The sequence below is a fragment of the Urocitellus parryii genome, chromosome 4 (assembly GCF_045843805.1).
Source record: "Urocitellus parryii isolate mUroPar1 chromosome 4, mUroPar1.hap1, whole genome shotgun sequence".
NCBI lineage: Eukaryota > Metazoa > Chordata > Mammalia > Rodentia > Sciuridae > Urocitellus > Urocitellus parryii.
In genome coordinates this window covers 188,904,813-188,923,266 of record NC_135534.1, presented here as the reverse complement: position 1 = coordinate 188,923,266, position 18,454 = coordinate 188,904,813, and the positions used below count along the sequence as shown (strand labels likewise).

General features: G+C 37.4%; 1 protein-coding gene across 4 annotated transcripts in view; it reads right to left on the bottom strand.

Annotated features, from left to right (window-relative positions):
- Musk (muscle associated receptor tyrosine kinase) overlaps positions 1-5,970 on the bottom strand; it is a 104,352-nt gene extending 98,382 nt beyond the window's left edge. For all 4 annotated transcript variants that reach the window (XM_026391162.2, XM_026391163.2, XM_026391164.2 and 1 more), the window contains exon 1: positions 5,739-5,970. In XM_026391162.2, the coding sequence (XP_026246947.1) occupies positions 5,739-5,817 (79 nt within the window). In that variant the 5' untranslated portion in view covers positions 5,818-5,970. The remainder of the gene's footprint in view (positions 1-5,738) is intronic.
- Positions 5,971-18,454: the final 12,484 nt, after the last annotated feature.

Here is an 18,454-nt window from a genome sequence, read left to right as displayed (position 1 = left end):
CCACACTTCACCTTGGTGTCTTTAGCTGTAGATGGAGGTGATAATAAAGCCCACACAGACTTGTCACAGGACTAAATAAGCAAATATATGAGAAGCATTTAACACTGTGCTTGGTCTGCATGGAACACTGTATCAGTGTATTTTATTTTGTAATTTAGCAACAGAAACCCAGACTGTTTAATAATTATTCTCAGTATGGTCTACAGGAGCTGGCTTGTACTGGCATTCAAGAGTCAGTTGGTAATTTTTCAGGAATTTTATAATTGTTAAATATAGCCATTAATAAAAACTAAATTTTATTAATTTATACTTAAATGTTATATTAAAATTAATAATACTCAAAAGCCATCACTTCCTGTTTAACTAAATTTTACTATTATCCATGTTCTTCCGGGTGTTGTCATGTCATGTATCTGTATGGTAGACGTAGTGTCTAAAGGATGGCACCACGCATGCCTTTTCCAACTCGATCTTCAGTATTTATTTATTGGTTTCTTGAAATTGGTCATGGCTTAGAGTATCTACGCTACAGAAATCAAGGGCAAAAATTCCAGGCCTTTTTTCTTAGGGAGGGGGATATTAAATCTATCCCAGTACATGGTTATTTAACAGGATATTATGTAGTCAGTGCAAGTAATGGTTTGAAGAGTACTAATAATATAGAATATGTTTATGTTTTAGTGCTAGGTAAACATGGCAGGCAGCAGAATTGTATATACAATATTATTACCATACTGTTTTAAAAAATACACAGAAAAAATTTATATTAACAGTTCCAGAGTTATACATGACTTTTTCTTTTTTACATTTTCAAAATAAATCTTAAATGCTACATATTATTTTTATACAAAGCACTTTATTCATTAGTTTCCTCCTCTCAATAAACAGACATAAAAGTGGCAGAGGTAATCATTTTATTATTAATATTATCTTTCACATAAGATGACAAACTCTGTTGAGATCAGTTAAGAAATAAGTCTTAGAAAGTCTTGAAAATCTTGGATATGGAGAAATACGTGAGCCACTACTGAGAACTTCATTATATTAACACATTCAGGGATATGATGATCTTACATGAGTTTTGACTAGTAATATAAGTGTCTGAATAGATTAAGAACCTACTGTGTGCCTTGCATTATATTTTTCATTCATTATCTCTTTTGTTTATCACAACAAACATAAAGGTAAGCACTATTAATATTCCCATTTGCAGATGAGGCAGGGGAGCTACAAATAGTTAAACAATGTGTCTAAACATCACAAAAGTAGGAAGTAATAGATCTGAATTTCTGATTTAAGGTTGATAGATAGTTCCTATCTCTTATAAGATACATTGTGTCTTCAGTCCTGGTTACACAAAGGGGGGAAAAAAGGAAGATTGACATCAGCATCAGTTTCTATAGGTGGAATATAATTGGTTAAGTCCACTTTACCTATATTCCAAAATGATCCAAATGTGTTTTCAAATTCTTACTGATACCATCACATCCTTGTATTTAGTGATATTTGTTGATTCAGCGATTGTCTCTTGTTTACTTTCATTTTACTACCCAATTTTCATCTCAGCCAGAGCCGGTTTAAACTGGGGCACTATTTCTTCTCACACCCCAAGGACTACAGGAACAACAAATACATGAAAACAAACACAACACTTTTCCGAACCCAAAGAGAACTTAACTTGAATACTGGCTTCTAGACAAGTTAGATGCTATATTTCTTTCCTTTGCACTTCATGGGCTCTAATACGTGACCATAGACATACCAACTTTTGATTGAAAAGTTGCTGATTGACATGACCAAATGACTGGGTACACAAAGAAGCCTGGTGCATTTTTCCCTTTCTGTTTTAATAAAATCAGAGCCAAGACTTAGAAAATATTCATGCTTCACCAACATCATGAATGCAGTATTTTACTTCATTATAAGAAAACACTTTGGTATTGGACAATTTTCAAATTCTCCAAAGAGGATACTCAGCATTGATCATCATTTGGTATGTCCTAGGAACTGACATACTAAACTGAAGATGTAATAAAGTAAAAGCTATTTTTTTTTTGGTTATGATTTGTTGTTAACTTATAAGGTTCACCGATAATAATGCTCACTAACCACTTGTTAATCCTGTGTCATTAATTCCTTGCAACACAGCACCTCTTGGTCCTTGCCTTCAAGGGTGGCATTGGCACAGGCAGTTCTGTTGAGCCTGTTAGAATATCTGAAATTGCCTCTCTCGGGGGGCACACCTTTGGGTTAAGCCATAGACTCATAAGGACCCATGTGAATCATGCCTGGATATTATCCAGAGGTGATTGTTACATCAATCATTGCCAGTTCTTAGCACAATACTGGATTGTGTTAGGCACATCTTCATTTTATGAAGAAATGGAGGCTTACAGAGACTGTGCTTTCCCTACAGGCAGAAAGATGTTGGGGACCTGGGAAGAGGAAACTCAATCTCAACATTCTCTTCTAAGCTTTAAGTGTCCTTGTTTCCCTCTATTCATTAGCCAACCTCTACCCCATGGTATTTTTTCATATAGCCCAAACTCTTTACCCTCTACTTCTTTAGCTGCACTGACCCTGGAAAGCACCAGTCATGAATTAATCCACCATCTGTCCTTGCTGCCCCTATGTTCAGATTGCACTGCTGCATAAAGCAAAACAACTGTTCAGGTCAGGGCCACCACAGAGCTGCCCCCTCAGCCCCAGCTGGGTCCTCTGCATGACCTATCTAATCCTTCTGTCACCTTCCTGAATGGACTACTCAGGTCCCCCTCACCCGACCCCTCACTGTCAGGCTACCCCAGTGACCTCAAATCCTACTTCACCTTGGGCAAAAAGGTAGAAATTAAGGAAATATTGACATTTTGCTCTTTCTTTCTCTTCTTTAAGGTCAATAATATTAGAAACAACTGTGTTTCCCTAAACATGCAATGAGTAACTCTTGCCATGCAGGTCAATATAGAGCATTCATCCGGGACTTGACATCCTGGATTTCAATGACAGCTGTGACCATACTGACTTAGTCATATGTTGAATCTGTGAATTCTATCCCTGTATACATATAATTTAAAAGAGAAGGTTATTCAAACATATCTAAAGATAAATCACTGGGACTCAAAAATTTCTGGGTATGGTAGTAAAGGAGGTCATTTTAAAAGTTGGGTTTTGATAGGCGGTTTTTGTGCACATTAAATAAATCCAGAGTTGTTTACGTGAATTCCTGTACTCCCTCAGAATTTAACATCCTGCCATATGATTAATACCCCACAATAAAGCATTAAGTGTCATTGACGTATGTGGCTGAGGCACGTATTCAGCAGAAGGTTGTCTACTTTCATATATGGCAGTTTGTAAAATTCTCCTACTTGAGGTTTTGAAATTAAGCTCATCATTGAATGTCTCTCTAGTTGAAATGATGGAGAAAGACAATGTCCTTCCCCTTGTGTTTAAACATTAGAAATCTCAAATTAAACCAAAATAATAAACTATTGTTTGTATGCGTTGTGTATTGAGTTTATTGAGAAAATTATGTGCAGAGTTAGAAAAGAATTCTCCAATACTCTTCTACTATTAAATTTGTCCATTTATTTCATAAAACATAATTATAAAGATTCCTTGATTTCAATTATGGTAAATGGTGTGGAAAAAATATGCCATCTAAATAACTTTCTTATATTACCTTTTGCCAAGAATAGAGAAAACAACTATGAGATTATTTTGGTGGAATATTTTCATAACTTAATAATATTAAGATATAGCATATTAATTTGGTTCTTTTCATTCAATATATTCCATGCACTTCAAAATTTAAAATTTTAAAGGCTGTGTTCTAGATGTTACTTAGTCTCAGAGCTGGTGAATATATTAAATGAGTATTTGATCTTCTAGACATAATACTTGGAGCTAAAGTTGATGTTAAACCCATAATAATTTAGATTTTTGCAATAAACGGACTAAGAACAAAATATTGTTTTTATTTTTAAATTTTGAAACCTAACTATAGCAATATATAAAGTGTAAGAAACAAATTTGGAATTGTAAATATGATTACTTTATTTCAAAGCCAGGAGTTTGGACGGTGTTACCTCTATGCTGCAGTACTTTGAAGTTTTCGAAAGAGAAATAGTGTGTATTTGAATTAAGGCTTTATCTGATAAGTTTAGAAACTGAAAATCCTTTCTTTCTGGAATACATATTAGAAGTTATTCATACAGGGATGTTTGGGACTTTTTTGTTTTATGTACCAAATCCTGATTTGGATCATCAAAATCAATTGTCCTGCTCTTTATAAGACTAGATTTTAGTAAGTTTCAATAGTTACTCATGGCACTTTTATGTAACTGCATGGTGTAGAGTCGCACAGATAAGATTTATGGCAATCCATAAGTCCAAACATTTACATGCTACCTTTCCGGACATCCGTTGTACGATCAGGAAGTATTAAAATAATCTGAAGAAGATGCTAAGTCTTTCTGGCTATTATTAGAGACTTGAAAAGATCTAGATTCACTTTTATCTGAAGCTGCCTTAAAATATTCATGGGAAAGTAAGCATTTTAATACATTTGAATATACCATTCTGATCCAGTAAAATGGAAAAAGATAAGCAACAAAACAAAGTAAACATATATCATCAGACCTAGAACAAAGCTATGTCTTATTTTCATGTGGACCTTGACCATGGGGCTCCAAAATTTTTTGGTGAACCACAAAATATATAGATGTTTCCCATCTTAATGCAGATACTTCATTTATCTACACAATGCAAACTTCTTCAGCTGAAACACAGAACTTTTTTCACTCATTGTCAAACATTTTGTTTGAAAACAGTTTAATATCACTCAATTTACTTTCTCCTCTCTCTCTCTCTCTCTCTCTCTCTCTCTCTCTCTCTCTCTCTCTCTCTCTCTCTCTCTCTCTCTTTCTTTTCCATCTTTCAATGCAACCCTTAAACACTTGGCAAATCACGAATTTTCCAGTCTCCCTGATTTGAAATACGCTAGTGTCAGTTTCATAATACACTGGCCAGAAACCGTATCGCTGTGTACATTCTTGCTACTGAAACAGGTGTTTGTCAGTTTCTTAAGTTGCTTTCCTTTCCCCTGAGGTGGTGTTATTTCCGGTACATTCCAAAGGCTCTGAAAAAAACTTTTGTGGGCTCTTGCCAAGTCAAATCATGACTCTGGCCTCAAAGGTATCAAAAACCCATTGTCCTCAGGCTGTCATTACATTGTCACTTTGTGTGTCTCTTATTTCTGACTTTTAGCAACTAAACTATTTATTAAGAATTTAGTAAACTTAAACTGAAAATGCAAATGAATTTAGTTCAAAGCAAAACACTTTGGGTGTCCAGAATTTGGGTGGATTATATTCCTGGCAAACCTGGTGTGAAAGGTTTTTGTCATCCGTTTAGACCACCCTGGAGTTTAGCAAACATAAACAAAACAAACGCTGATAGTTTCCAGTCTATCTGCAAATAATTCCCATAGGAGGGAACCTCTGCACCAACTGCTTGGCTAAACTTTTTATTGCAGAACTTAGGAGGGGGATATCGGTGGAGAGGAGACCGTCCACCAATTGCTTATGTATCTAGTTTCCTTTTTCTCTATACATTTCATCCTGACGTCACCAAGTAAAAGTCAAGCCCATCATACTATGAATCAGTGATCACTGAACGCACACACACACTTTAGAACTGTGACAAAGCAACAAGAGGACAAGATTGCTCAAACCAACCTTTTGGAAGTTTCTCAGTCCCGCTGAAGGCAACCAGGGTGAGAATATGTACCAGTGGAATGTTGACGAGCTCTCTCATGGTTAATCCAGGCTCAAGCAGGAGAAATTTCCTTCTGGACAACGCAAGGAAAATGCCCCACAGTTTACATTTTAAAGCATAGTTTGTTACACTAGGGTTGTCCGCTAATGACTGTTGGTGTCAGCAGCTCCACGGGCTCTAAGTAGAATCAGGAATTCTCAGTCTTGGCTGTAATGATGGACACGGCCAGCTGGTGAGTATCCACTTAGGCCAGTAATGCAAGTGGAGGGCTGGAGGAACAAGGGAAAGAAAATCCTTTCAGAATCCCTTTTAAGACAGTGGCAGAAGGACAATACCAGATGCCTATTGCAACCATCTCTGTATTCCCTGAGGTACAGACTTTCTGATCTTCTGATTTCAGCCCACCATCTCTCCTGCAAACTGTGACAGGGGATCTATTTAATTCTGACCACTCTCCATCTCTCACTCCACCCTCCACATCCAATTCATTCAGATTTTGCTAATTAAATAGTCCTTGGATTCTTCCCCTCTTTATTTTCACATAGTATCATGCTATTCCAATCTCTTTCCCATACATTCATCTTCTCTGATTGACAGTCATAGCATCCTGTATCTTCTCCCTGTCTGTGTCTTATCTTCTCATCTCTTTTCTGACAGCCCTTCCTGCTCAAAAACCTTTGGTGACCTGACATCATATAAAAACATATGTAGGGGCTGAGGTCATGGCTCAGTGGTGGAGCACTTGCCTTACATGTGTGAGGCACTGGGTCCGATTCTCAGCACATATAAGTAAATAAAGGTCCATCAACAATGAAAAATATATATTTTTTAAAAATGTAAATCTCTTTTTTGTTGTTTCTAAAATTTTTGAGTTAAAATTTTTATTTTTTGGCATTTTTTAATTGATTTTATTTTTTAAAATACATGACAGCAGAATGCATTACAATTCTTATTACACATATAGAGCACAATTTTTCATATATTTATTTGTATATAAAGTATGTACACACTAATTCATGTCTTCATGTATGTACTTTGGATAGTGATGTCTATCACATTCCACCATCAATGCTAACCCCCCTCCCACCTCTCAGGTCAGTCACCTTATATCAGAGAAAACATTTGGCATTTGTTTTTTGGGGATCGGCTAACTTCACTTAGCATTATCTTCTCTAACTCCGTCCATTTACCTGCAAATGACATGATTTTATTCTCTTTTATTGGTGAGTAATATTCCATTGTATATATATGCCACATTTTTAAAAATCCATTCATCTACTGAGGGGCATCTAAGTTGGTTCCACAGTTTAGCTATTGTGAATTGTGCTGCTATAAACATCGATGTGGCTGTGTCCCTGTAGTATGCTGTTTTTAAGTCCTTTGAGTATAGACCAAGGAGAGGGGTAGCTGAGTCAAATGATGGTTCCATTCCAAGTTTTCCAAGGAATCTCCATACTGCTTTCCAGATTGGCTGCACCAATTTGCAGTCCCAACAGCAATGTACGACTGTGCCTTTTTCCCCACATCCTCACCAACATTTATGGTTGTTAGTCTTCCGAACAGCTGCCATTTTTACTGGAGTGAGATGATATCTTAGAGTAGTTTTGATTTGCATTTCTCTAATTGTGAGAGATGATGAGAAGATTTACCTGAATCTGTGTGCCTTGTGAGCCTTATCCTTTATAATCTGTGCTTATTATAATAGTCAACAGCCTGCTGATGGTGCTGTTCCCAAGCTACCCTAACAACTGGAAGACAGTGATCTTCTCATAGTTGTGATAGACTGCACAAGACCACAGCTACCTCCTGCTCTCCCAACTATGAGAACTGTATTCATTGGATCTTGTGGTAGGACATGATCTGGGAAGAAGGTGATGAACCAGTGTTAATGAATGCATGCAAATACAGTGACGATGGACATGCTGCAGTTTTCTTCCTCCACTTTAAAAAAATGATCAATTTTTTATGACCAAATTAATTCATGCACAGGATATTAAAAGAAAAACAGTAAACAACATAAGAAAATAATGAAATATTCATCTCACACTGCCCCAGGCTCTCAGTTCCCCTTCCCTGTGCCAGTAATTGCTTATTTTTGTTATTACGTTATTTGATCTTCCAGATGTCATATATTCTTATACAAGTGTTGTTGTGAGTAAATAACTTATTTTTACTCAAATTACCACACTGCTATCCAATCTACATTTTCTACCCAGAGATAATCAGAGTTTCCAATCTGTCAGGTATACTTCCAGATATTTTCATCAGCACGTATGCACATATATTGGTACATAAAGAAATATATAGTGTTGTTCTGGAGCAAGACTTTTATAAATGGTATCTTGCATCTGTAGAAAAGTAGATGCTAAGGTAAAATTAGAGATGTTCAGGGTAAGCGCTTTTGAAGAATAAAGGGGAAGGGAGTTTATGTAGGAAGTAAGAACATTCAGATTGCAAAACTGGTATGACCCCTTGAAATAAAAAAGAAAAAAGAATCAGACTGAGCAAGAAGAGACTTCTTCTTCAGTACAGCTCTGAGAAAGTCTCATTCATGCCTGTGGGGAGTCACCAAGCACAGATTACCTGTTGGGGGAGTTCTTAACTGGGCAGAAGTGGTGGGGTTCTAATGGCTGGGAGAAGCCAGGGAGAGTGTAGTTTTAGTGTGAACACTGCCAGCTCATTACACACACGCCTTGCAATAAGTTCTCATGAAGTCACACCCAAAGGCACACTTCCAAGGATGCCATAACATACTACTGTGAATTTCCTTTTCTACAATCTGTCTTAGAGATTATGTTAGTCAGTTTTCATTAATCAAATGAAATACCTGAAGCAGGTTACTTTATAAAGAGAAGAGTTTTATTCAGCTCATAGTTTTGGAGGATCAAGGTATGGCATTGGATCGGTTCTGGTGATGGTATTCTTGCTGATAGATCCCCAAGGTGGCACATGGCATCACATGACAAGAAACAGGGAGCAAGCATGCTCATTTCTATTTGTGGTCTTTTCTCCTAAAGCCACCACAATCCAATCATGGGGCCTCCACCCTAATGATCTTATTTAATCCTAGTGATTTTCTAAAGTAGAAAATTACTCATCTCAAAATACCACAGTCAGATAAGGTTTTCACCCTCTTAATACTATTAACATATGACTTTGGGGATTAAGTGCCTACATGAGTTACAGTGAACAAGCCTTATTCAAGCCCTAGCAAAGACTTTGCCATATGCTCTATTATTTCTATTGTATACATAGCCTTCCAAGTCATGAATGGATGATGGTATATTTAATTATGTCCTATTGATGAACATTTGGGAGGCCTTCAATGAATAGAAATCACTTTCAATTCTCTGCTCTTACAAACAATGGTACATACATATTCCTATAAACATTTATATTTGTTTTTGTCAAAAATTTCTCAGAGAGAGACATTGCTAAGGAACTGTGGGATTAAAGGGTTGGCAACTTTTAAGTTATGAATGATACAGCTAAATTGCACCATACTTGTAATGGCAATGCATAAGAGAACAGATTTCACTCTCATCAACACTTCTTATCTTTGAATTTTTCCATTGAAGTAGAATAAGATGGCATTCCATTGTTGTGATTCACACCTTTCACTGAATACTGTTGGTAATGGAATTTTTCACATATTTGTTACCCTTTCCAGAAAACTTGGAGAATCAAAAGGATGTCTCTGAATTCTATTTTTTTTTAAATTTAAATACCTATTATTTCAGTCAGCTTTTGCGTTACTATGACCAAAATACCTGATAAGAACAACCCAGAGGAGGAAGTTTCCCTGGGGCTCATGGTTTTGGAGTTCATGGTCTGAGGTTAGGCAGTATATCATGGGAGAAGGGCTCAGTGGAAGAAAGCTGATCAGCCCGGTGAGAGTCAGGAAGCAGAGGGAAAGGGAAGGGGGATGGGGTTGCAGGAAAGATGGATCCTTCTAGGGCGTACCCCAGTGACCTGCCTCCTCCAGCCACGCCCCACCTGTCTTGAGTCACCTCTCAGTCAGTCCATTCAAATAGGATGAACTGATTAGGTCATAGCTATCATAATCTATTCACTTCACCTTTGAATATTCCTGCATTAGCAGGAGATTCTACCGTGACCCCCATATATCACAACCAAGTGGCATTTACTCCATGTGGGAAAAGCATCATATGTGGATTATAAAACCCATAACATTAACAGACTAAAGAAGAAGAATCAAATAATAACATAAATAGATTTATAAAAAGTATTTCATAAACTACAACACCCTTCTTAATAAGAAGAGAAGGGGAGGAAGACTGTCCAGAAAATATTAGGGTAGAGATTAGAAGTATATCCATGATTTAGGTGGCCTATACCTAAAAGGGTGCAAAGGGACTTTTAAATGAAAATGTTTGTCCATTGAATGAATGCACACTTACCTTATGCTGAGTATTTAATAACAAACAGGATAAGGCAATGGATCTTAATGTCTGGTGAAGGAGTAAATATTAGACACTTTCACAATTAAGTAACTACTTTGTACTCTGGAGAAGTATACTGTAGTGAGAACTTATGTGAACAATGAACCTGACCTTCTTTAAAGCCTGGGAATGCTTCTCTGAGGAGGTGCCTCTGTGGCTGAGTCCTACAGGGTAAATAAGAGTCAGAAAAATGAGGAAAGGGCTGGGTGTGGGCCACAACATGTAGTGGGAGAAAGATGTAGAAATGCCGGGGATGTGAAAGAACATGATGATGTGATGGAAATAAAATCATGTCACAGGGTTCGAAGAATAGAGCACAAGAGTTCAACTACAGAGACAGGAGGAGATACCATTCGGTGTCTTCAATGTCTCAGTGAGAGCTTCATTTTAAGAGCACTGATATACCATGGGAGTGTAGATTGCAGATGAAGCAATAAAAGTGAATAATATAACCTAAGGGGAGAATATTGAAGGAGATGAAAGCCGGATTCCCAACTTAGAGTGAAAACGGAGCATTTAATTACACGTTAGCAGGAACTTCCAAAAGGAAAGGTGTCCTGCTGAGATGGGTCAACTTCTACCCTATGTCTTAGGCCGCTGTGAGGGTCCCAGAAGGAAAGAGATGGCCCACTTAACTAGAATGAGGAGATATACAAAGGTACGTGTTTTGAGAAACCACACAATTGGCATAGAACCTGTGAGCCACTAACAGATGATCCTCGCCCTCTCTAGACCTTTGAGTTGAGAAAAGGCAGGGAAAAAAAAAAAAAGGTTATTGGAACCTAGAGGCAGTGGTGACTGTGTGCAGAGAGCTTTCTAATATGAGGTAATGCCTTTGGTTGAAGAGTTCAGCTCACTGGGATCTTTGATTTCCTGCAGATTTTTTACCATTTGTCAGACTTAGCAGAAAACTAGAGGACGAGTAAGGTCATTGATAGAGGTCAGTTTCCCAAGGCACAAGGCAGGTGAAGAAACCGGAGGTGGATCTGGAGAACAAATGATAGGTCACCCCAGCTTGCATCTTTAAGGAGCCTGAGCCTTTCTTGGAGCACAGATGACACATTAAATAAGAGAGAGGCATGACGGCATTCTAAGTTGTTGCCCCATTATTTTCTGAATTATCCAATCAGCGCGTCACATCTTTGCTCAGCTCTCTAATTTCTCTCAGACTGACTACCCTTCTCCTCCATCATACCACTCCCTTGCCCCTTTAAAGCACATCTTCAATACACCATTGTGTTACAATGGCTTATCCAGACTACGAAACAATCCCTAATTCAGTGCTTCTTTCTGATTTAAGGTATCAGTTTGAAAACTGACCAAGAATCAAGGTAACTGTATGAAAACCATGTGGAAAATTCTATGATGACTGTAGTTCAAAGACCAAAGGTTGTCACATGTGCCTTAATAGTATTTAAGTACTGATTGGGATGTGAGGTGTCCCTGCCAAAAGCTTGTGCATTATGTGATGTGGGAATGCTCAAAGGTGAAATGATTGTATTATGAGAGCTGTAACCTCACTAGTGGATCAGTTCACTTGATGGATTAAAAATTTGAATGGACTGCTGGGTGGGTGGGGACTTTAGGCAGGTGGGGTGTGGCTGGAAGAAGAAAGTCACTGGGGGTCTGGCCTTGGAGATTATGCCTTGTCCCTGGCACCTCTCCCTCTCCCTCTCCGTCTCCCTCTCCCTCTCCCCTCTCCCTCTCCCCTCTCCCCTCTCCCCTCTCCCCTCTCCCTCTCCCTCTCTCCCTCACCTGGCTACTATAAACCAAGCGCCTTCCTCAGCTGCACCCTTTCCCCCATGAAGTTCTGAATCACCTCACACCCACAGCAATGGAGTCAGCTGACCATGAGTCCAAAACAAACTTTTTCTCCTCTAAGTTGTTCTTGCCAGGTGTTTTGGTCACAGCAATGAAAAAGTTAACTAACACAGTGCTGAGAAAGAAGCCCTCCACATTATCTATTGGGGATACAAATAATCTACTTACTAGAGAAAACTGAGATGCTGTCATTATTTTTTAAGGCTTCATCTACCTTGACTCAGTCTACTGCTGTGGGCTGTTTAGACTCTCAATGCTGGTGCAGAGAGATGTTAAAATAATTTTAAAATGTTGACAACTACTGATGCCATTTTATGACCTAATACTAATCATAAAAATATCTTTACAAGGGAGGCATTGTCCTCTACAATGAACTCTTTTTTAAAAAATTCAGCATTTGAACCTCTTTGTGTGTTTACATGAGTTTTGGTAAAAGTCGTGTACCTGCTCTCTGTAAAAAGTAAGAAAAGCAAATACTCACTCTTTTCATCCTTGATCTCTGGGTACAGAATAAATAACCTAAGCTCAGGCAATCAGATGCCTTTGAAGGGCCTTTGCATCTGGAACAAATAACAGAAAGAAGAGAGAGTTAAGATTTATTCTACTGGTGGTGGCATCAAGTGTTCAGTGGCAGTAGTGCCAAGAGCATTCTGCAGTCATGGCGGTGCCTTCAGCAGTATCCAGTATCCACTGATGGCAGTGCCAGTGGCTGTTCTCAGTGTCCAGCAGCAGAGCTGTGTCACCCCAACCAGGCTGTTCCTCTGCTGAGATCTTGGCCATAGTTCTAGACACCTGACTATCCTTCATTCCTGTCTGGCTCTCCATGGTGTAAGGATTCCATAAACTATCCAATATCCTTCCAAAAAATTCTCTATTCATTGCAACAATAAATGTTTATTTTGCAGTCAAGAAACATCAGGCTCTGAAAGATTAAGAATTGTAGACTTGGGTGTGGTGGCACACGCCTGTAATCCCAGTGACTCGAGAGGTTGAGGCAGGAGGATTGTGAGTTCAAAGTCAGCCTCAGCAATTCAGCAAGGCCCTAAGCAACTCAGCGAGACCCTGTCTCTAAAAAAAAAGCAGGAGATGTGACTCAGTAGTTAAGCACCCCCGAGTTCAATCCTCAATGCCAAAAAATAAAAAATAACTGTAGACTTACAACAAGTAAACAATGCAGGTAGATTTCTAATAGAATTCTGAGTTTATCTAACTTCTGATTAGATTTCTAATAGAATTCTGAGTTTATCTAACTTCTGATTATAATTTTTCTCCTTTAAACCACTACATCTAGATTGCAAATATAAATGTCACATGTCACATTATAATGGGTGTTTTTAATGCCTTAGCAAGTTTACTGGTTAAACTAGTCAAAGCATGTGGTTAATTTGTCTTCTTCTCTAATGTATACAACTGAGAAATCACGGAAGTAGCTAACATGTTTATCCACTGAGACTAAAAAGACGATGGACCAAGCAAGAGCTATCCAAAAATCCCTTTGGACAAAGCCTGCCGTATGTGGGAGAGTTACCCAGTTCTCTTTACAAATGGGTATAAACCATCAGTCAGGCTTAAACGGTGATCCAATGTACAGATGACTAATGATGAGAACGTTTAGGTCCTAGTGGGGCTTTGTCTCAATGGGCTTGAGAAGGTAGGAAAGGATGCCTTCTTCTTTCTGAGACGCAACAGGCATAGAATTCCTGAACTTCTAGCAAACCAGAAACTTCATGTATGGCTTCAGAATAAACCACTAATCCCTGCTATTTCTTGGGAATCTAGTAAAAAAAAAAAACCTACCTTTAAATTTCATCTCATCTCCAAAGTACCCCATTATCTGTGGAGATAAAGGGGGTAATGACTAGAACTAGCACCTATGACCTTGGAAACATGAGGATTTCACCAAGAAACACTATCATTTATGTACATCCATAGCTTTCATCACCCACAGGATTGTGAATAGGAGATTTGATTATTGAATTCTATCTATTTAGCCTGCGGTCACTCCTTCTGATTATGAAGTTTTGATCTTGGTGTATCAGTACCTAAGATGTTGGGCAAGGCTGCGAGTTATGAAGGGATTTTAGAGTTTGATTTCTCTTAACAGAAAATGTTTTCCCTCTTCCACTTTTACATCAATCCTGTACATGTAACCTTAGTTCACACACTTTTTCTTAGACCTGGTAAGAGGGCTATCTGTATTTGGGTTTAATATATACTCAATTTTCCCAAACGGCTCCTAGCGTTGCCTGGTAATTCCCCTTTCCTTCCACTCTTTCCTCCCCCTCGTCTGTTCTTCTAATGTTCTCCCTTCAATTTTCATGGGGCCCCTCCCACCACCTTTCTTTTCCTTTTCCCTCCCTAGCTTCCACATATGACAGAAAACATACAACCCTTAACTTTCTGAGTTTGGCATATTTTGCTTCATATAAAGTTCACAAGTTCTACCCATTTTCCTGTAAATGACATAATTGCATTCTTATTTGTGGCTGAATAAAACTCCATTAGGTATAAATACCGTATTTTCTTTATCCATTCATCCATTGATGGCCACCTCGGTGGGCTTTGTAATTTGGCTGTTGTGCTGGTATAAACATGTTTGTGCAAGTATCACTCCAGTATGCTGACTTTAATTTTTAAGATAAATACTGAGAAGTGGTACAGCTGGGTCACACAGTGGTTCCATTCCTAGCTTTTGAGGAAATTCCATACTGATTTCTATAGTGTTATACTAATTTATGATCCCACCAACAGTATAAAAATGTTCCTTTCCCCCCATATCTGCTCTAACATTTATGATTGTTTTGCATCCTTGATGGTTGCCATGCTAAATAGAGTAAGACAAAATCTCATTGTAGTTTTTATTACCCTAATTGCTAATGATGTTGAACTTTTTTTTCATACATTTGTTGGCCATTCATATTATTTCTTCTTTTGAGAAGTATCTGTTTAATTTATATGTTCATTTATTAATGGGATTTTGGGTGTTAAATTTGGGGGGTTCTTTATGTATTCTGAATATCAATCCTCTGGCAGAAGAGTAGTTAGGGAAGATTTTTCTCTCTTTACATACTTCATTGTTTCCTTTGCTGTGCAAAAGTTTTTTAATTTGATGCCATCCCATTTATTAATTTTTGATCTTATTATCTAAACTTTAGGAGTCCCATTTAGAAAGTCATTACCTATGCCTATATGTTGGAGTGTTGACCCTACATTTTCTTCTAGGGGTTGCATAGTTTCTGTTTTACTTACTGTGTTGTTGATCCAGTTTGAGTTGACTTTTGCGAAGGGTGAGAGATAAGTATTGAGTCCCAGTTTTCTACATATGGATATCTATTATTCCCAGCACCATTTGTTTAAAAAGGCATCTCTTCTTCAGTATATGTTCTGGCACCTTTGTTAAGGATCAGATGATGATTCTGCATGGGTCTGTCTCTGTGTCTTCTATTCAGTTCCATGGGTCTAAGTATCCACTTTTATGCCAGTACAATGTAGTTTTGTTTCTATAGCTCTGTAGTATGATTTGAAGTCAAGTATTGTGATGCCGCAAGCATTGTTTTTTTGGCTTGGAATTGCTTTGGCTATTCTGGGTGTTTTATTCTTCCAAATGAATTAGGAATGTTTTTTTCTAGTTCTGTGAAGAATACCATTGGTATTTTGATGGAGAATGCATTGAATCTGTATATTACTTTTGGTAATATGGTAATTTTAACAATATTAATTCTGTGTACATATGAACATGGGAATCTTTCCATATTCTTGTGTCTTCTTCAATTTCTTTCTTCAGAAAAATGGATTTTAGAACAGAAACTAAATAAGCAAAAATAATCATGAAAATGTGGAAAAAAGAACAATTTTCCTGCCAAGTCTTAAAACATGTTATAAAGTCATAATAATTAAAATAGTGTAGTACCAGATTATAAATAAATAGCTCAATGATAAAGATGATATTTTAAGTCAGTGGGAATAGATGACTTATTAGAATATTGGATATCCATCTTTAAAAGTAATTATGTAAGTACCTTACACATTACACCAAAGTTAAATTACAGATGAATAAAAAGTACTAGAAGAGAGCATGAGAGAATAGATATATATTATATTCACATGTATAATAAAATTTCATGTTTATGAAATCAAATATCTTTCATATATACGTAATTTCATATATATGCATGAAATCTTGTTGTTTATTACAGTTTTCATATAACACAAAACTTAGAAGTTACAGAAAGATGAATACAATTAAAATTTTCCTGGCAAAAAAATATTTTCCAAAAGCCAAATTGAAATAAAAAAAACTTGCTGGGTCTGAGGTTGTGGCTCAGAGGCAAAGCATTTGCCTAGCATGTGTGAGGCACTGAGTTTGATTCTCAGTAGCACATATAAATAAATAAAGGTCCATTGACAACTAAAAAATAATAATAATAAAAAACTTGTTAAACAAATATGTTTCTCAATACATATCTTGCTTGAATTTTCACCAGTCTGTGACATTATAACCTAATTTTTTATGCTTGAAGTCTTTTTCTCTTCTTTGGTAGAGCTCTTTTTTTGTTGTTTTTGTTTATTTGTTGATATTGTTGTTATTTGTTGTTATCCTCATAAATTCTTTTCCCCATGCAGATTTTAATATTGTTGTTTTTCCAAAGTTAAGCCCTTGACACTGCTACTTTTGCTATTACTAGTGTGGTTTTAACAATTTTGAAGCATTAGATAACATCTCTCCGTGTATGACCCCCACTTCTATATTTCTGTCTTTGGAAACATTTGTATATTGTGTTTCCTACATAGCTGTCCACAAGCAACTGAAAAACAACTGTTGAGATATAGTATTAAATTAATCTTTAAAAGGGCTAATATTCAACTAGAATTAACAGTGAGATTAGAAAGACAGAAAACATTTACACTTTGCCTTATCCACTTATCCACTGCAAGAGACCATTTAAAACAAAATGCCGTTTACAGGCTATATCTCCACAATGGCTTTCTACTCTTCTCATTATGCTAAAACACTTCTGTACATCAGTATAACTTGATACTGTACCCACTTCCAAATTCCTACAAATTAAGGTGTAAGAGGCAAATTCAGGAGTGAATAAGTATTTGTCAGTCAGCTTTTCATCATCGTGACCAAAATACCTGACAAGAACAACTTAAGAGGAGGAAAAAATTTACTTTGGGCTCACAGTTTTAGAGGCTCAGCCTATTGTCAGTGGACTCCATGTCTCTGGGCCTACGTGAGGATGAATGTCATGGTGGAAGGGCAGAGTAAAGGAAAGCTGCTCAGATCATGGCATCCAATAAGCAGAGAGAGAAAGAACAGGAGAAGATAAGGACAAGACACAGGTCAAGGGCACACACCAGTGACTCAATTCTTCCAACCACATCCCACCTGCCTACAGTTCCCACCCAGTAATCCATTCCTATTATTAACACATCAAATAGATTAAGCCATTGATGAGGTTACAGCTCTCATAATCATTTCACATCTGAGACTTTCTACATTGAATACCACATTTTCAACACATGAGCTTTTTAGGGAACACTTCTTATTCAAACCATAACAATGTGCTCCCTCCTACTGATGAGTTCAATGAAAGCAAGTACTTTAGAATAGTGACTGGCATATGTATTGTGTTTAATAAATGCATTGAATATAAATTCAAAACTTTTCAAGTTGACATGGCTTTAAGTTGACTCCTATAACATGGGTTTTCAATGTTGAAGTACTCTTAGGGGTAAGATAGTGTTAGATAAAGAGCTAATCATCTATATCCAACTACACCATCAAATAAGGTCATATCCCTTTTTTGTTCTCCTCCCTGTCCTGATCTCCATATAAAGTTATTATGGGGTGTTTATAAAGTTTCTCAAGAACTATGGACTAAATTGCCACTGACCAGTCTGTCTTAATTTAATTAATCTAAGGTCACAGGTTCCCAAGGTACCAGGAGAAATTAGTCATAGGTCACTAATATCAGTATGTTCATTACTAACCTCATCATCCTCCCTGAAACCTGGAAATTTCTTAATCTCTCGTCTTAATGAACATTATCATCTTCTACTCAGCTTCCCAAGTCATTGCACTATAAATCATCCCTGACACTTTTCCTTCGGCCTGTATTTAATCTGAGTCCTATCAGTGCTACCTTCTGAAGGCCTCTCTAATTTGTTCCTTCCTCACCACTTTCTGTCTCAGTGGAAGGCCTTCTTCAGCAGCTCCCTAATGGTTTTCCCTGTCAATCATTCCTCCACACCAGCATCGGAGAGCTCCACCTAATACATACACTTGCCGACATTGCTGTCCTGCTTTCGAAATTCTGTCATTCCCCGTGGTTCCAGATGAACTCCATGCTCCATAGCATGGCAAGCCTCTGTTCACCTCTCCACTC